Consider the following 19,588-nt stretch of genomic DNA (forward strand, 5'->3'; position numbering starts at 1 on the left):
AGTAGTAGCTTAGGTTCACTACTCTGCCAACTTCAACATCACACCGTTACCTAGTCAACTCAACTGGCAGTTGTTTTCCCTATGTAAAAATGTAATGTAAAATTTCAACCAATTGCACAGATTAAAGGAGTGTTTGGATACGAGGTGCTAAACTTTAACAGTGTCAGATCGGATGTTCGGATGCTAATTAGGAGAACTAAACATGAGCTAATTATAAAATTAATTGCAGAACCCTATGCTAATTCACGAGACGAATCTATTAAGCCTAATTAATCCACCATTAGCAAATGGTTACTGTAGCAGCACATTGTCAAATCATGGACTAATTAGGCTTAATAGATTCGTCTCGCGAATTACACTCCAACCGTGCAATTAGTTTTGTAATTAGTCTATATTTAATACTTCTAATTAGCATCAAACATCCGATGTGACGGGTGTTAAACTTTAACAAGTTAGAGCCAAACAGGCCCTAATTCTCCATTCCCTGCTCAAAAAGTAATGACCACTTTTTTTCTTTCTCGAATGCAATGGCCATTTTTTCCCCTCAGGTATTGCCCAATGGGCGCATAACGAAATAAGGTGATCAAGAATCAAGAGTCAACAGTGGAAACCAGAGCTGATTCGCCCGGTACGGCGGGCCAACCGTGGCCCCGCCCGCTCGCAGCAGCATTGGGGCGCGCTCTGGTCTCCGCAGCGGCAGACCGGGCACGTCCCGCCCGCCCGGTGCCACCCGTCGATGCCGCACCCCGCGTAGAAGAAGTGCGGGCACGGCAGCACCCGCACGAGCTCGTCGCCCCCGGCAGCGTAGTCGGACAGCCAGATGCCGCAGCGCTTGCCCGCAGTCCCGCCGCCACCTTCGCCTGGGCGTACGTCACGAGCGTGTTGGCACCAAGCGCGGGCTCGACGTCGTCGTGCACCGCGCCGGCGGCAGGCTCGCAGGCGCACGAGGAGGAGGCGGCGGTTCGGAGACGCTCTTCCACTGGAAGAGCATCCGTTGGGCAGTGTGTCCATCGGGCGGCAACCGCGGGCGTTCCGGAGCTCTTTATACTACCTTGGGGCGCCACCGCAGCGTCTTGGAGCGAGCGCCACTGCGCTGTTGACGGAAGGGAATTGGAGAACACGGCACTCAGCAGATGGAAAATGAGGGACTGGTTTGAAAACATATTGGACCCAAATTAGAGGGTACTGCACAAAATATCGGATCGCGTAACGATCCAATATAGGGTCCTATGAACAATACCGTGGACTATTTTAACATAAACCGTCCTAAATTGGATCGCGATTCATAAACCGCTCTAAATTGGACCGCGGGCGGTTTATGTTAAAATAGTCCACGGTAACTACAGAGGCACCGCTCTTTCTCCTCCCGCCGGCGGCGACGAGGGCTTCCCAGTTCCCACACCGAGGAGGGCTTCTCCTGGTCTTCACCGGCTTCGGCGGACGACGGCGGAAACGAGAGGCGCGAGGCCACCGGCCGGCTCATGCGGCGGCGCCTAGGACATGGACATGGCGAGCTCGAAGTCGCAGATCTTGAGGACCCGATGGCCGTCGCCGGCGAGGATGTTGCCGGGCTTTATGTCCCGGTGGATGACGTTGTTCTTTCTCGAATGCAATGGCCATTTTTTCTCTCAGATATTGCCCATTGGGCAGATAATAACAAACAAGACGATCAACAATCCTAGCAGGTAATCAAGAATCAAACAGTGGAAGGAGGAGTTGATTCGCCCGGTACGGCGGATCACCCGTGGCGCGGCTCGCTCGCGGCGGCATCGGGGCGCACTCCGGCCTCGGTGGCCTCGGCAGCGGCCACGGCTCGCCGCGGCAGACCGGGCACGTCCCGACCGCCCGGAGCCAACCGTCGATGCCGCACCCCGCGTGGAAGAAGTGCCCGCACGCTGGCAGCACCCGCACGAGCTCGTCGTCGCCCCCGGCGGCGTAGTCGGACAGGCAGATGGCGCAGCTCTTGCCCGCCGTCCCGCCGCCCCCTTTCCCGGACGCCGCCCTCGCCTGTTCGTACGTCACGAGCGTGTCGGACCCGAGCGCGCGCTCGACGTCGTCGTGCACCGCGGCGCCGGCGCGGCCCGCGCCGACGGCAGGCTGCTCGCAGTCGCAGCCGCCCGAGGAGGCGACGACGATGGCGACGACGAGCACCACCAAAGCGGCCACCACGGCGATCTCCAGCGCGAACGCGGCGTCGGGGGTCATGCCGCTTGCCTGCTTGGTGGGCGGTGCCGGCGCGGCGACAAGTAGCTGTCTTGTTCGTTCTTGCAGCTGCTGCCTGCTGCTATATAAACACACGAGCTGAGCTCGATGACAAGTGTTCATTTTGACCTAGCTTCCATACCAAGTCATCAACAGGGGATGCGAGAGAAGAGAACAGAGGGGTGGATTGTTCCTAGAAAGTTTCGGAGGATTTCTTGCTGTCTTCATCCATTCCGTAAGGTAGAGGTAGGTTGGTGCCCAATTGTCTTACGTGAGAACATTTGGGGGTGCAATTTTTCGACGAAAAGGGGCTTTTGCTTCTGACCCATTACCCTGATGTTTAAGTTTTTCTAGAACGCCAGTTGACCCCTCAAGTAAAACAAGCCTGCCTGATCAAGACGGAAACCCCCCAGCGGGTAGGTTCGGCCGCTAGCGATCACGGTCGGCGACACGGTGGCACGCGGCGACGGCAGGCACTAGACCGCGACTTGTGATGGCGGGATCGCCGGTTCCTCTCGGCAAGTCGTCGGCAGCGATCCGAGCTTGATCCCCCCTCCCCGGGGGCCGGGTCGCCGGGACATGTCGCGGTCTCGGCCTCCGGCGAAAGAAGAGGGTTCAGAACAGAGGAGCGGCGCGTTGTGGACCGATCGCCGTGACACGACGACTTGCAGAGAAAAATACCCTTTTTTTTGGAAACGAAAGACACGCCAGCATCTGTCAACGATCGATCAAGAACAGAGGGTCCAGCCAGAGGGTCTTTGCGGCAGTCGGCAGAGCAGCTATCTTCCTTTGCTCCCCGCGGAGGGACATCGCGTCGACGGCGGGAAGTTGCCATCGACGACGCTCCTGCATGGCTCCTTCCTCCTCCTCGACGCGCTTCGCTTCGCTCCGCCCTCGCGGCCGGCCACGCCTGTCCTGTTGCCGTGTCTGTGTTTGGGTTTCCTGGGCGCGACTCGAGACGGGGTTCCACGACGCGGTGCGGTGAAGGTGTGCAGGAGGGAGCGCGAGGGCTGCGCCACCAGCGGCAACCGCATCAAAACCTTCTCCGTCGCCGTCCCTGTTGCCGCCGCCGCCGCCGCCGGCGTGTACTGCTTGGTCTGCAGCCTTGGCGTCACGGTCGAGAGCTCACACTAGCCTGCCTGCACGACATCTCCTCATCAAGTGTCAGCACGCACTCCGCAGACCGCAGGGTGTAATCTTGCCCATCTGCAATGAATATTCTTGGCTGCCCGTTTGGCTTTCGCCAGACATATCCAGTACAGAGTAGAAGAATCGACACAAAAATTTGAGGCAACGAAAGCCAAAAAAAAAAAACAGCTCTGCAAAATCCTAACAGCTAATCAAGAATCAACAATTGATGAAAAGGGCGACCTAATGTAATGTCCAAGCAGATTGACTCCCTACGGCGATACCCACGCGTCGCCGCGCGCTCGCGCCGGCAACGGCGGGCACTCCGGTCTCGGCAGCCTCGGCAGCGGCGTCACGCGGCCTCGGCAGAGCGGGCAGGTCCCGCGCTTCCGGAGCCAGGCGTCGACGCCGCACTCCGCGTGGAAGAAGTGCCGGCACGCCGGCACCACCCGCACGAGCTCGTCCGCCCTGGAGTACTCCGACAGGCAGAAGGCGCAGGATGGCGCCTCCTCCTCCTCGACGTTCTCCTTCCCTTCCGTCGACGGCGCCGAAGCCCTCCTGCTCCTGAAGGCCGCCTTCGCCTGGTCGTACCTCACGAGTGTGTCGGCCCCGAGCGCGCGCTCGATGTCGTGCACCGCGGCGGCGGCGCGCCCCGCGCAGGCGCCCGCGGAGGCGGCGGCGATGGCCACGATCAGCACCGCGAGGGCGACCACCGCGGCGACCTCGGCCGCGGTCGCGGCGTCGAGGCTCATGCTCATGCTGCGTGTATGCTCTTGGCGGCGGCACTCGACGCGTCCTGGCTTTTCTTTCTACTCTCGCGTTCTCGCTGGCAGCTGCTGATATATAGGGTAAGCTCATTTCACGAGTGTGTAGAGAGAGAACGCGATGGGTGTTGTTCCTAGAAAGCTTCCGCTGATTTCCTCCTTTCTTGCAGGGCGGGCGGGCGCAATTGTTTTCACGTCAGAACTTGGGCAATCGAAAGGGCTAGTTCAGTTGCCTTTTGCCCTTTTGTTTCTTGAGCACCACACGGCAATGCCGGCCGGTGGAGAACCTTCCGGCCGTGCGGTTTCTAGAATGCGATGGACCTGCCAGCCATTTGTTTTGTACGGTCGTTGGACTCGCGATCCGCGAGAGTTTTTCATGCAACCAATCACCCCTCTCCCCCCTGTCAAGCAAGCAGAGGCGGAATCCGCGTGGTCGGCTGATCCCTGGCGAACACAGGCCAAGACAATTGGTCCTGGCCCCTGGGATCTTCTACAGATCCGAGTGGAGTACTGGAGTGACGACCTTGCGAGCGACCTGCGCCGTAGTTTCCTCGAGGAAACGGAGGTTCAGAATCGAAACGGCCGACTCGCCAGGGCGCGGGGCCTGGACCGGACGACCTCGGTTTGTTGGGCACTTTCCTACGACGACGACAACGATGGCCCCACAGATTCTCGATTAATCTGACGCGTTGCTCTATTTCCCCCCTGCGACAGCGACAACGTCTGCTGCAGCTTCTCGATTGGGAAAGTTGCCATTAATTTGACCAGTACTTTTTTTTTTTACATCAAGAGATATGCAACGAAAGTGCAGTGTCGAAATTTTGGGAGGCGGCAGTCCCAATCGCACATACTCGCACGTAACAACCTACAGAAAGAAGCAGAAGATCGATGCCACGACTCAGAAGCCAGCAGGTGCGGTGACCAGTTTACCACGAGTCAGCAACCGCTCCACTTGCCTCTCCAAACTCCAAAGCCGTGACGGTTCTGTTTCCCTTTTCTTCGCGCGCCGTGGCGGAGCGGTTCTCTAAATATTTTTGCGTCGCTCGCTTGCGTTCGGCCATCCGCCCATCCGCGATGATGATGGGGATGCTCGGCGCGACCCTGGCCACGCTCCATGCCGCCTGCCTCCTCGCCGTGCCGCCGCCCGCGCTCGCCGCCGACCACGTCGTCGGGGGCTCGGGGTGGTGCATCCCGCCCAGCGCCGGGCTGTACCGCGCCTGGGCGGACAACAGGACGTTCTTCGTCGGCGACACCCTCGGTGGGTCCCAGTCAGTCAGTCAGTCAGTCAGTCATTCCGTCGCCACATTATCTCTCTGCTGACGCTGACGCATCCCACTCCTGCGCCGTGCCCAGTTTTCAGGTTCGAGACGGGGTTCCACGACGTGGTGCAGGTTGGGCGGCGGGAGTACGAGGAGTGCACCGCCGACGACCCCTACCAGATCTTCCGCGCCGGACCCGCCGCCGTCCCGCTCGACTCCACCGGCGTGCGCTACTACGTCTGCACCGTCGGCAACTACTGCTCCCTCGGCGTCAGGCTCTATGTCACGGTCCAGCGACGCTAGCCAATGCTTGCTCGCTCTTGCGCCGCAAACACAATGCTTGTAATCAGCCTGCCGTCGACCTGGCATTGCCAGTATCTTGTGTAACAGAGGCACCTTATAATAATCTGCATCGATGAGGCCATTGCATGGTTGTAAATTTGTCACACGATCAACAGCATCCAGCCGAATAAAATATTTCGATGCAGAACGGCGATGCCGTCAGGTAATCGAGTCATTGCACTCTAATGTGCTTCATACTGTACCATCAGCAAACATTAAGTTGCCTATATAGAAAGCACCCTACAAAGTCTCACAAAACAGTTACAAGTAGCCACCTACGCCTGGGTAGCATTTTTTCAGTTACAGCAAAAAGGGATACATTCCCCCTCTTACAGGGGTCGAATCAGAATCAGCAGCTGCTTCCCTGTTTCATAACTCCGACGACAAAACCAAAACCAGAGAGATAACATTGGGTCCAAAAGTTCGCGCAAACCCTGCAGGCTCCTTACTGTTGCGCACACTGCACTCTTTGAGCACCTCCAGGCATATCATCGTCCTCCTCGTACGCCTCCTGGGCAGCATGAGCTTGCTTCCTGCGCATCTCTTCCTCGATGTTGTTCACGTCGTGCATAGTGGTCTCCTCGCACTCATCTATCTCCATATCTGTCAGCTTGGACGTAGGCTTTGGTGGAAGAACCGCCTCAAGAGCCTTGCACTGCTCTGGCGCCAGCGAGTCAGGGAACTCCACAGTGAAGTGAATGTAGAGCTTGCCCTTCATGAAAGGCCTCTGGTACATTGGCATCCCCTCATCGTTTATCGCCTTGAATTGGTCTGCTCAGATTTATCAACCAAGGATCACCAACAAATAAAGCTGCAAAAGTACAAGGTGCCACTTAAGATATGCAGATATACGAGGCCTTACCAGGCTTAACAACTTCACCAGGGTTTGACTTGATGAGAAGCTGCCTGTTGTCCAGATGTGTAAGAACGAATTGGAACCCACAGAGAGCCTCAGTCAGAGACAATGTGTGCTCATAAAAAAGGTCATCACCCTTTCTCTTGAACTTGGAGTGATCCTTCTGCTGGAGGACGAATACAATGTCTCCAGTGGTAGTATCAGGCTGCAAGCAAAGGTAGCATACTATATAATTCTGAAATCATCAAAAGCATGTTCGACATTTTATCATGCTGATTGTTGAACAAACCATACCGCTTCATCAGCTTCACCGGGGAAGGTGATCTTCTGGCCGTGTTGCATCCCCTTCTCAACATGAACTTCCAGAACCTTCTTCTCCTGAACAACCTTCTCACCCTTGCACCCTGGGCAGCGATCCTTCTCATTGATGCTCTCTCCAGTCCCCTTGCACTCATTGCAAGCCGTCTGCATCTGCTGTATCATGGAAGGCCCCAGCTGGCGGATGGTGACTTTCATACCTGAACCCTGGCAACCTGGGCACCTCATTGAAGCACCAGACTTGGAGCCCTTGCTGAAATAAACAAGGAAGCACAAATTGCACAATCAGCAAAAAGGATTTCGAAAATGCTTGGCTAATCAGGAGGGGGCTGGCCGCACTTACCCCTTGCACTTCGAGCAGATAACATTGCGCGAGAGGGAGAGCTTCTTTGAGGTACCATTGTAAAGATCTTCCAGAGAAACTTTAAGTGGATGCACTACATCTTCTCCCCTCCTTTGCCGTCTGCCTCTGCTGCTGCCACCACCTCCTGTGAGAAAAGCATTCAAAAGACATTTATCGCATCAACAAAAAGGGCACAGCCACAAGGGTTGTCACAGAAGAACATGGGTACAATCAAACAATACCTCCAAAAGAGGGTCCAAAGAATGATGAGAAGATGTCAAATGGATCGACATGGCCTCCTCCTCCACCCATTCCTTCCTTGAGGGCATCTTCACCATACTGATCATAAATCTCACGCTTCTCTGGGTCACTTAAAACCTCATAAGCTTGTGCAAGCTCCTTGAACTGAAATAAAGATTAATATAAAGGAATCAATACATAAATTTAACAGAGAAAGTGAAACAGCATAAAAAAGAGCACATATTTTTACAGCTACCAATCCCGATTACAACTTTCAATATTCATTTTTCAATTACAATAGAACCATCAGACATCTACGTAAACCACCATTGTTATAATATATACATACATGCATCTACAATATGCTGGCAGGAAAATATGTGGTAGAAACACTATATAATAGCTGCCAACCCCCCCCCCCCCTCTCAAAAAAAATGTAACACCACAAAAAGTGAAAAACAAAAAAGCCTGTCATCTGCCATATTTACATGATCTCTGTGCATGCTTGCTAATATAGGAGGTACAGGAAATTAATGATCTCCAGATGATTATACCATACCATCTGAAGTTTACAAGATCTAAAATCACTACCTATGTAACAGAGAGATATAAAGTATGGGAGCATCAGAAGGGCAATAAAAAATTCCTTTAGTCAAGAAACAGACGCACAGATGCATATCGTTATCTCTCATTCCATGTGATAAATGCCTGCAAAGATTTCAGTAATGACTGCATGGGAGCCACCCTTCATGAAACTACCAGCAGGGGATTTAGCAACGTACAAGCACATCAGTGGTCCAATGTGACTAAACAGGATACTGAAAATGCTACTCCATTGGTGCCAGTCCTATAATTGAGTGCATTTATTTCCAAGAGACATGGCACACTGTATCAGTGGGGTAAAGTAAACAGATATTAAGCACCTTTTAGATAAGCGCAGATGCTTCACTGAACATCCAGCAGGGTAAATCATAAACTAACTTCCCATGACAGTATAGTAACACAATCACTATATAGTACCAATCTTGGACGCGATGTAACCACAACTTCACCCCCTCTAGTTCTAGGATGATATACCTACTACTAAGATAAATACTGATCTTGCCAACTGATCACAATGCAGAAGGAAATGGAAATCCTCCACACCCAAAACATGGAAACGACTTCATATGCAAAGTTCTTCTTACATAAGCAACACGTAGTGCAAAATGGAGCAACATCCAGTGCAAAAACAACAAGGTTAAAACACCAGCTATACACATTTCCATCACCTGAGACAATATTATGTTAACGAACAAGGAAGAACTATACATAGTTCCTTATCTATGTATCTATTAGAGCATCTCCAGCAGATTACCAATCCTTCTCCCCAATACTAAAAACCTGTCCTTTATTAGCAGCCAGAACTAGGGAGAAGGTTCTCTAGAATCCCATGTTCCTGGCACAACGAAAACAATAACATCTGTATATCACGTGATCGTTTATCGGCCACCACTAACCTAGCACACCGAAAACGAACTACAAATCCCAGCGGAAACAGCTAGAAACACCAACGAATCTACCACGTGATCATGCCATGGAAATAGCATGTTGAAACATAAACGTCAATTCCTACACGAAACCCTTCGTCACACAGGATTCCCCGATCTACCACCAGAGGTGACAACAGATCGGATCAAAACCAGATCGCGAGATGGGAGAGGGGATCGCGGGTGTTCCGGACCTTCTCGGGGTCGCCGCCCTTGTCGGGATGGTTCTTGATGGCGGCCTTGCGGTAGGCCTTCTTGAGGTCATCCTGGGAGGCGGACTTGGGCACCCCGAGGATCTCGTAGTACTTGGTGTTGTCGCTCTTCTTCGGCGCGCGCCCGAACATCTTGCCTTTGCCGCCGCCGGTGCCGCTCGCCGAGGTGAGGTATACACCTAGCCACCGACTACCGCCGCCGCCGCCGCTCCTGCGGGGGAGTGGGGGATGGGGAGGAGCAGGAGCGGAGGGGAGCGGAGGAGGCGGTCAAGGCTGGTGGACGAGCGGACTGGGAAGAGAGAGGGTTTCCCACGGCCGATGCGCGTGAGCTATGTAGACGACCGCGAGTACGTCAACGGTGTAGCGGACGCGTATTCGTGGGGCTGGTGGGCTAGGATGGGCCGGAATGGGTCCGGGCCGGCCCTCTGCTTTACTGACTGCACGTTTCTGGTGTTTGTTTGGTGGCGAGAAGTTCTCGCTTTTCACTTTCACACGTGCTTGTGCAATGATTGTGGCTCCCATGTAGTAGCTCAGTTGGCTGCGCAGATGCGTAGAGGAATCGAAAGAGTTTCGTCAAATCAAATGTTCTGCGACCGACCGTAGTTGCAATCATAAGTTGTAGCTATAGCTGTAATTACATAATCTATCCCTCGGTTGCTTTCTTTTGCGAAGAACGTTACGAACGCTCGTGTACACGTATGCTTACGAATACATACGCGCAATCCTATTTCTAACGCCGGTTAAATTCCGGAATAAATTCAATAAAATGCGAGTATCAATATCGAGTCGAGAACTAGAACACTAGTGAACAGATTCCACCATAAGAAACCTTACCAGCTGAGTTATGTTCAGTTCGCTAGGCTTTTTTTCTTAATATATTGTTTTTTTAGTACTCTCTATATTGTATTAGGTCTACGTGGTTATCGTCTTATATGAAACCTCTTTTACCATAAAATACAATTTACTCCCTACGTTCCAAAGTATAATGTTTATTTTAGTTTTATCTTAGATAAAAAAATTTAGATTATGATCAAATCAAATTCCTTAATTTCATCATGAAAATGAATTTTTAATATATTTATTTGGCATTCTACGTGTTAATCATTTTTTTTACTAAACTTGGTACTTAACGATGTCGCATAACATGTGCTACATAAGGCGCATGAGGTCCAGATGAGCTATATATTACTTGTATTTATTTGATCTTAGAAGCTATGGCCACGGAAGGAAGAGAGTACTTTAGAGCCTTATGGAGTTATGGGTTAGGAAAAAGATGCATCGGTTTTTACGCAGCTATATGGAATTGTGTAATTCTTTCCATGGTTCCATAGAGATAGTTTGCAGAGCCTTTGGATGTCTGTAGCACCTAATAAGGTGCAAATGTTGACCATTTATGTTACTGTGATGATTTTTCATGTACTTGCATAATACTTGTGTGAAAGGGATGACATTAAACCAAAATTTATGGAAAATATATATGTCGAATCTATCTCTTTTCTACCTTATTTTGGATATGCGCCGTGTTATCTTGCTTGCTACCTTATTTTTCCGTGCTCTGGAGGATAAACCACTCTCAAACGCTAGTAAGCTAGCCTTCCCGAGCCAGGCGAAGCGAGCTGGACAGGCAAGCCACCCAAATACGTCGGTCAATTTGTGCTCATAAATGTGCTTATAGATAGCCATGGCAAATGTCGTATGGAGAGGAGTTGGCATAACGAAATCTATATTAATCCACGGACGCCTAAAAGCGGAAACATAAAGATATGTATTACCCATGGATTGGGCATGTTGTTTTGAATAATTCTCATTTTCAGAACATACAGATGGACTTGCCAAACATGTAAAATTCTCCCATTGCTCTCACCATGGTTAACTACTTCATTTATCACTGCTGATTTCCATTTGTCACTGCTGATTTTTAACGTTGAACCATTCGTCTTATCCAAAAACTTATTGCAAATATACGAAAAGATATATCAGGATTAAAAAACTTTAATGATAAAGTAAGTCACAAACGGAATAAATAGTAATTATATATTTTTAAATAAGATGAATGGTCAAACATCATGATTAAAAGTCAATAAATATTTTGATACATAAGTTCATTCCATATTATTAAATTTATCAAATGACATAGTCCCAAAATAAATATAATTCTATGTAGTAAATTTTAAATGATTAGAGAATTTTTTATTTGGTGAAGAGTGCCACGATTGATAGTGGCGATCTTATAATACCGGTAACAATAGTGACATGCCACAAAAGTAAAGGAATAATTCCTCACGTGCCACTGGTTAAATCCTAAATTCCTCATACATCACTGTAAATGACTATGGAGGGTTCCCACTGGTTAAATCCTAAATTCCTCATATATCACTGTAAATGACTATGGAGGGTTCCACATATTGTAGACACGTCGATGACATATGAGAGATTGTTTTGTGGCAAAGAAGGAAATTGCCCATAAGCAAAAGGTCATGCAGTTTTTCAGTTGGCCTCCTATTTACTTATTTATGGAAATAGAAGGAAAAAATTGTACTATTACAATGCTTAGGAATGCAAAAGGAAGAGTTTGTACGAGCATTTACAGCTAACGGTTCTACAGGAAACTGTCCTACTTCCCACTGTTTTTTCACGAAACCACGGGTTACTTTTCACCCTCGATCCCCTTTACAGGAGTCTTGTTGAAGTTGTGTCGTGGATTTGAATATGACAAACAAGCCCTCGCTTTCTTTCCAGAATTCAGATACCGCCAGCCCATCCCAACGGCTACTGCCAGCCTGCCACGCTCCCATTCCCACCCGCCCGTGCTAGAAAAGATATTCACATTTTCCAAAGGGCTTTTGTACAAATGTGATCTCCTCGAACAGCAACCACCTTTTTCCCTTCAAAGCGACGAAAAGCGCAGGTAAAAAACGAGACAAAAAAGAAATCGAAATCCAAGCGCACGAACAAAAGAGAGGGGGCAGGACAGACGGACGGAGCGCGAGGGGAGGGCATGGTCTCTCTCGTCTCCGCCCTCCCGTCTCGAGCAAAATCTCTCCTCTTCTCCCGCTCAGGTGAGTCCCAGCCCCGTCTGATGTGCCAAGGGTCGCGCATTCTTGGGGGGCGTGGCAACCGGCGATGCGCGTCCCTGGGTCTCGCGCTTGTTTTCTGGTTCTGTTTTGGGTGCGGATTTCGTCTGATTTGGGGGCCGTTGAGAGATTGGCGCGCACTTTCTTGGATTTGGGGCGCATTTTGCTGGATTTTGCGTGGGACCTGGAGCCCGAGCTATCCTTGATCCTCTCTGTTTTGCCTGCCGTCTGGGCAATGTCTTATTTCCTCGGTTTTGCCTGCCCGGGGAGAAGTTAAAAGTGTGTCTTTGCCGCAGTTGATGCACTTCTTAGATATCGATTTATGCTAAAATGTGGGGGAAGTTTTGGGGCTTTTGGGCCTATCCGTGTGCATGTTCAACGACGCCGCTTGTATGTGGAAGAATTTAGATGGAGTGTCGGAAAGGTCAAAGGTGCCACTTTTTACCAATTTCCCCCCTTTCTGATTCTGTTCAGCGACGTTTGTTCAATTTTGGAGGGAATTGATGGTGGCGATACCCATCGGGTTGGGTTTGGTTTCCTTTTACATAATTTAAGATGAACATTCCCAGAGCCGTTTTTACTAGTGTGAGGCCATCATCGGTGCTTGCTTCCGTTTGGTTCTTGCTTCTATAAGATTTGCATTGCCTTTTTGGCTTTGAACCAGGGCTGCGGCCAGGGCTGCCCGGGCCCTGGCACGCCACTGAATACTTGCTTTTTAGGTCCACTGTTTTGCTGGAGCGATCAGCCGATCCCAGCCTGTCTCACATTTTTGTGTCCTTTATTACAACTTCTGAAAAGTTGGTTGCCCATTTATTTGGGGACTTATTTCTCTTCTTGAATCAGTTCATGGTTCACATTCTTCAGAGATACTGTCAATTTGCTTCAGAACTTTTTTTTCAATTAATGTGTTGAAGATTTTTTTAATCAATTTCACACTTATGTACCTAATATGTTGTTCAATGACTAGAGATTTAGGTCACTAAATAGCAGTTGCTATCATGACTTGTCAAGTTTGGTGCCATTGTCTTGACTACACCCTCTGTCCCAGAATATTTTTTCAAAATCAAACATTTTCAACTTTGACTGAGAATAGAGAAAATAGTCATAGGGACCAATAACATAAAAATAATGTTAATAGATTTATCATGAAACCAACTATTATAATATGTAACCTTTTCTATTTGAAATAAATTATTTTTAGAGGTATTGTTGGTCAAAGTTAAAAATATTTGACTTTTGAAAAAGATAAACGTAGCTATATTTTGGGACGGAGGGAGTAGTAATGTATTTGTGGTATCAATGAGAATGGCAACCAGCAACCACCAACAGATAGAGTAATGGCTGACAGAATATAGTTGTTCCTTGCGACTGACCTTATCATATCAGATAGATTATTTATTGCATTAATCACTGGATTTCATAAATTGTGTTGATGATACTTATTTTCAGTCTTTGTGTGGCGACTTTTGTATATCTTTGTTCTTGTGACAACAACTTGCATGTGCTAGCGATTTGCTGCATTAGTACCACTACACATTGCTTTCAATTCCAGCAATTTTGATGTTAAGTTTCTCGGTTGAGTGATCGTATGGTCAGTACCCATTGCCTTTTCGTTTTAACTTAAGTTTTAAGCAGAATGCAACTTTTATTTCTATAGTGCACTAATCACTGCAGTATACTGGTTTTAGGTCATTGAGTTGGTGAAAGAGGAGGAGGTATCATGGGTATCTCATCCAAGTGGATTAAATCATTGGTCGGCATAAGGAAGCAAGAAAAGGGGCACAATGCAGAAAAACAACAAAAGGGACAAAATGCTGAAAGCAGTGAAACTGTAAGTCATGGCATTCCACCTAGGTTTATTATTGTGCAATCTATTAAATGGCCTGTGCTTAATATTTGGTCCATTTTACCACATTATGAAAGCACGCTTCTTTTATCTATGTATTTTCTTTTTTTTTCCCGTTATCGTGGGCACAACTGGTGGTGCAATTATTCTTGTTCTTTGTCTTTCTCTGTGAGAACATGACAAACCTTGAAGAGTCAGAAAAACCTGCAAGAATAGAAGGTTTACCAAAACTAGCTCATTGGATGCCATAGAGCTTCTGTTGTTGGCATGTCTTTGTCACAAGCTTCTTCCTCAACCAACATGCTTCACTTTCAGTGGACAGCAGTGCACATAAAGACAACACATGTATTCCATTAGGTTTTGTACCAAGAATACATGATTACATGGAACATGACAAGAAATATTGTTCACATTTTACGGCTAATACCAGCAACCCTCCATATAAAATGTGCACTGATGTAGCAAATGGTGGTTAGTGTGTAATATGTAGTAATTATCAGTGTCAATGCTTCTATGCCCTCACCTACTGAAGAGAAGAAAAAAGAACAAAAGCATACTGGGCGAAGTTGTGGTTGAGCACTTAATGGCATCTTTCTGATTTAATTTCTGGTTGGCCTGTTAGTGATGGATAGATGGATGGTTGATCTGTGCACAATTAGACTATTGCATTGTCCTTTACTCTAGGGAATCTTTTTTTTAAGAATTGATTTGTTTGCTTCCCTAGGCATTGAAATCTGAATGTGACTAAACTTGAGTTGCTACCTCTAAAGCAGTTAGCTACTCTTGTAGTTCATTTACAGTTACTTTGAAGCTTTAACAGTTCCAAATCTTTTCATAATCTAGTTCATTTTGAGTATTTACTCCTATAATTCTGTCCAATTGAATACCGTACATAGGAACTATGTGTAGTCTGTCTTGTCATGAACTACATAATTTGTCTGTCATGTGACTTGTATGCCATACAAATTTATGATGTTTTGAGTTTTTTTTTCCTGACCATCTGTTATATGTTCATGCAGTCCAACCTGACTTGTTGGTTGTTACCATTGTACTTTACCCTATTATCCTCTGTTTTTATTTGTGTTAGTTTCTCACCGTGAAAATGAATTATAAATGTTGTAGAGGAGCTCTTCTGATCAATCGCTGCACAAACGGAAACATTCTTTGGATCCTGAAGGTGCACTTGCAGTCGAAGAAATTCCAGTGCAAAGTGAAGCATTGACTGATGGCAACGGCATACAAACGATTTCAAATTCGATTTGTCCAAACAGTACATCACTTGATGTACATGTCTCTCAGGCTGAACATGAAAGTAAAGAGGATATGGCAGCAACAGTTATCCAGTCTGCTTTTCGAGCATTCTTGGTATGCTATGTTTTTAAAACATTGTGTTATCTACTAATATAAACTAATTATAGTACATGTTGATTATTTCTGCATTCAGTTTTCTATTATTTATCCAACTAAACAACTTGGAAACTTCCGGCCAGCAAATCAATAAGAAAACCAGATTATGCAAATTTTGGAATATTAGGAAGTCCTATTATATATTCAATAGTCAAGAAAACATAAACACTATGAAACTGAGGTTTCTTTTCCTGACATAAGTTATGTTATTGTATAGTAAAACACTAGTTAAAGAATTAAAAGCTCTAGTAAATATTTTAGTTCATTATTTCATAGTGCTTCTGGTTTGGACTTCTGACCTTTTATTCATATCTACCAGGCTAAACGTGCTTTACGAGCTTTGAAAGGAATAGTTCTACTTCAAGCCCTTGTCAGGGGTCATGCTGTTAGAAGGCAGACAGAAGAAACGCTTCAGTGTATGCAAGCACTGGTAAAAGCCCAAGCTCGTGTACGAGCTAGACAAGTTCGTGTTGCCTTAGAAAATCAAGTGGCACGGAAAAAGATTCCTGAACAAGATGATCATGAAAACCATGTCCGAGAAGTTGAGGTAGGCCACATAATCCTCTGGAAATCAACATGCTACCAGATATCTCACTTATTACATATTTTGCACTATTCCTTGGTTAGGAAATACATGTTATAGGAGCTAGTCAACTATACATATTTTTCTCTTTCAAAAAGGAAGAACACATATTGAGGGAGGGGCTGAATTTTCTTTGATCCGTTGATGGTAACAAAACTGCCCATGCTATCTAGTTGATTGCTGTGTTTTTTTTTTCTGACTTGGACTGGTATTTTACCAGAGTTTTTAATGAAATGCTTCACAGAATTCTGGTCTTATTCTTCGTTATCTAATTCTGTCAGTTGTATGTGGTCGTGGAGGGGAATTTGGTAGCAGTGGGGAAGGTGGGATTAGTGTCAGGGCAATGTTTTCTTATGAGTTGACTTGCTCGTAACCACTGCTATATGATATTCAAATTTTTGTGTGATTCTAGCTGAATATCTTGAATTAGAGTGCTTTTGGGCCAGTTTTTGATATTCCATGTATTGAAATAACTATTCTAGCAATAGATGTTTCATTCTCATTGGCCTTAACAATGAATGTCACCAAGTGTTTTTATTTGTCCATGATTTTTTGCCAACTAGGAAAACTGAGGGAGTCAATAAGTGGGATGATTCTTGTCTACTGTACTCTGTATTTTGCTATATCTGTTTTCTTCTTCTTCAACGAAAACAAATGCAGGGAGGCTGGTGTGGTAGTATTGGTTCCATGGAGGAAATGCAAGCTAAAGCATTGAAAAGGCAAGAAGCTGCTGCTAAGCGTGAGAGGGCAATGGCATACGCTTTGACTCATCAGGTAAATTTTTGGGGTACATCTACTGTGATGAAAAGTGTAAAGTTGTGAAGTGACCAGAACTTGTTTAATGAATTAGCTCAATGATCTAGCACTTTAGGATCTATTAATATTTTTCTTGATTGTAGCTCGTTAGTCAGAGAAGCAGATCTGATGGCCATCATGAAGGAGGTTTTGGAATGGGTGCTATCTTCATGAAAGTATATATGCCCCTTTATTAGGCAGGGTGTGTTACATGTTTTCGAGCCTGCAAATTAGTGATAGATTGGCAGAAAGACATCAAATTCTTAATTGTTAGAAGGGAAATATGGGTTAAGAAAAGCATGACTATTGTGATAGATATGAAATAATAACTGCATCTGTACCTTTGTTGAAATACATTGTCTTTGCTACCTGCCGCGTATAAACCAGCACAACCAACTTGAAGCTTGATACACTTAGCATGACATTGCTGTACTAGTTTCTCAAAATTATCGATTTGAGTGGCATAGCAAATTATCATTAGCTTCTTATAACTTATTTACAATATAAACAACCATTATTGCCCTTACAACTTTGCATTGTCTTTCTGTATCTCTTAAGTTATGAGATCACTAAGAATTGCTTTTCATCTTGATCAGCGGCAAGCTGGTTCCAAGCAACAAAAATCCACGAATCTGCAAGGTCCCGAACTTGATGACAACCACTGGGGATCAAACTGGTTGGACAGGTGGATGGCAGTACGTCCATGGGAGAACAGATTACTTGACAGTAATGCCAAAGAGAGTATGCCAAATCATGAAGATAAGCAGGATGAGGAAACAAAGTCTCAGATCACACCAAAGGGTAAAGTGCCAACTTTAAATACTCCTTCTGGCCCAAGCAAGAAGAAAGGTGTAAACCACAAAAAGTCATATTCAGATGTTAGTTGTACTTCATTTGCTCGACCGGCAAATGTTTTGCCATCCACCTCTTTGGGATCATCCAAACAAAAGGCAAAGGTTACAGATGAAGTTTTTGAGGAAGTCAGCTCCCAGCCAACAGATGTAGCTTCTAAGGCTATGCGCAATCCAAAAGATAAGCTCGAGCAAGCAAATACACCAGCCAAGAAGCGGTTATCCCTGCCAAACAACGGTAAACACACAGTACTCTCAAGTTATACAATCTTTTTGAACCGGTGCACATGGTACTCTCAAGCATCCTAGAGCAGTTTCTCATCATGCTATTGGCAACCATTGAGAAATTTTTGGAAGTTTGTAGCTGAAAGCAACTAGAACCATCTAGAATAGAATACCAATTGGTGTGCTTTGCTTGAGGTTTACTAGCTCATATCACCCCTGGTAATTTGTAGTTTCAAATCATGCCATTTTCCCATTCCCTTCAGTGATGTGCTTGCGAAAAATGTATCCCCCTTGCCCAAGTATTTTTTTAAAGCTATTTTAAACAATGAAATGAGAACATTGCTAAATTGCAGTAGCATGGTTAGTTGCTTGCTTACTTACTATAAATCGTCTCAGAAATACACTAGCTAGACAGCTCTCCCATTGTGTTGTCATGCATTTCCATCACTCTTTAAGTTTGAAAATTTTACTTATGTATATGGCCAAACAGTTGGCAGGGAAGCAGGAAAGGGGCCAACCCGCAGGAATTCGATGAACAGGTCTGATCCAAAAGCAAGTTGAGTTACCGGCCTGATCACACATTCCTGATCTCCCAATCTGTAAGCAGTTCTTGGGGTGTTTCTTCAGCTGTGCGTGCTATATCTGTTGTACATAACATTCTCAAAAGACATCCTGCATCGGGCTGTGTTTCATATTCGTGTTGTGCAATGTTGCTGGTGTGTCGTGCCGTCTTTTCTTATGCTTTCACCTTCCCTGTAAGTTCTAACATCCGAAAGGAGGACATGTGTTGCGGTTGTGCCCGCCTGAAAACAATGATCCCGTGCCTGATGTATCCTTCCTTTCTCTGGTTATAAAATAATTGCAAAATTATGCTTGCTTTTATATTTGTTATCCAATCTTTGCTGCGAGATTCTTTTTTAAAACGAATTTGCTGCAAGATTTTGATCAATGTTTCTTTGATGACGTACCAGCAGATGCACGCGCACGCACTTTTTTTAAAAAAAATTGTCATATTTTAGGACCCTTGACGGCCATGCTTGCCCTACATTTATATTAGCATGCAGGGAGGCATGGTTTGCTTTTTAAATGATTCTTTTTCTTTCAAATCCTGCTTTGCATCATGGAAAGCACACCCGTATTCTCTCGTTTGATAAGGGCCTTAAAATAAGAGTATGGTAGCTGAAGCAGAATGCGCTCGCTTGAGCAGAGGAGCTCTCCATGATTGAGCTCTCCGTGTATGTGTGTGTGTGGAAGTTTCTTGGGAACTGTGATCCTGCTTTTTGCAGTTGCAGAGCACCAGCCTCTGCTGGTGTACCTTTGATCTGATAGTACAATAATTCAGGTCAAAGCTGCACGGCCTGCATATTTGCATATCTGAAAGTGAGGTCATGTGGTGTGTTAAGCTCCCTCCCTCCTCTGTTGGGATCATGTGGTCTGCCATGTGTGCGTGAGCCGATCACGATCAGAAGCAATAACAACACTTTGGGATCTCAGCTACCAAAAAAAAAGACAGCATGAAAACTTGAAATATTGAATCACACGTACAACTCCGAGAAAGGTCGCAAGTTTCGATGCACTAGACGTGGAAATTTAGTACATATGAAACTTTTCATG

At 46.4% G+C, this 19,588-nt stretch overlaps 5 protein-coding genes across 6 annotated transcripts; 2 read left to right on the plus strand and 3 right to left on the minus strand.

The window, feature by feature from the left end:
• Positions 1–1,015: 1,015 nt before the first annotated feature.
• Positions 1,016–2,325, minus strand: LOC117835245 (uncharacterized). Its single transcript, XM_072290676.1, has one exon. It carries the CDS (start codon positions 2,323–2,325, stop codon positions 1,690–1,692), a length of 636 nt encoding a protein of 211 aa, XP_072146777.1. The 3' UTR covers positions 1,016–1,689.
• On the minus strand, positions 2,321–4,368 carry LOC117835246 (uncharacterized). The gene has a single exon (XM_072290677.1). It carries the CDS (start codon positions 4,086–4,088, stop codon positions 3,603–3,605), a length of 486 nt encoding a protein of 161 aa, XP_072146778.1. The 5' UTR covers positions 4,089–4,368; the 3' UTR covers positions 2,321–3,602.
• A 645-nt stretch (positions 4,369–5,013) lies between these two features.
• Positions 5,014–7,359, plus strand: LOC117838855 (umecyanin). The gene is made up of 2 exons (XM_034719036.2): positions 5,014–5,352; positions 5,448–7,359. Exons 1-2 carry the CDS (start codon positions 5,169–5,171, stop codon positions 5,654–5,656), a joined length of 393 nt encoding a protein of 130 aa, XP_034574927.1. The 5' UTR covers positions 5,014–5,168; the 3' UTR covers positions 5,657–7,359.
• Positions 5,901–9,500, minus strand: LOC117838854 (dnaJ protein homolog). Its single transcript, XM_034719034.2, has 6 exons — positions 9,176–9,500; positions 7,455–7,617; positions 7,213–7,357; positions 6,846–7,122; positions 6,558–6,756; positions 5,901–6,466 (listed from the first exon to the last, which is right to left on the minus strand). Exons 1-6 carry the CDS (start codon positions 9,323–9,325, stop codon positions 6,141–6,143), a joined length of 1,260 nt encoding a protein of 419 aa, XP_034574925.1. The 5' UTR covers positions 9,326–9,500; the 3' UTR covers positions 5,901–6,140.
• A 2,595-nt stretch (positions 9,501–12,095) lies between these two features.
• On the plus strand, positions 12,096–18,856 carry LOC117840128 (protein IQ-DOMAIN 5). Of its 2 annotated transcripts, XM_034720587.2 has the most exons (8): positions 12,096–12,252; positions 13,956–14,098; positions 15,236–15,478; positions 15,840–16,067; positions 16,764–16,877; positions 17,003–17,074; positions 17,495–17,987; positions 18,465–18,856. In XM_034720587.2, the coding sequence occupies exons 2-8, from the start codon at positions 13,988–13,990 to the stop codon at positions 18,533–18,535; spliced, it is 1,332 nt and encodes a 443-aa protein (XP_034576478.1). In that variant the 5' UTR covers positions 12,096–12,252; positions 13,956–13,987; the 3' UTR covers positions 18,536–18,856. The 2 variants fall into 2 exon arrangements, with proteins under 2 accessions (XP_034576478.1, XP_034576479.1); XM_034720588.2 differs by lacking the exon at positions 17,003–17,074.
• Positions 18,857–19,588: the final 732 nt, after the last annotated feature.

This window comes from Setaria viridis, chromosome 9 (genome assembly GCF_005286985.2).
Source record: "Setaria viridis chromosome 9, Setaria_viridis_v4.0, whole genome shotgun sequence".
NCBI lineage: Eukaryota > Viridiplantae > Streptophyta > Magnoliopsida > Poales > Poaceae > Setaria > Setaria viridis.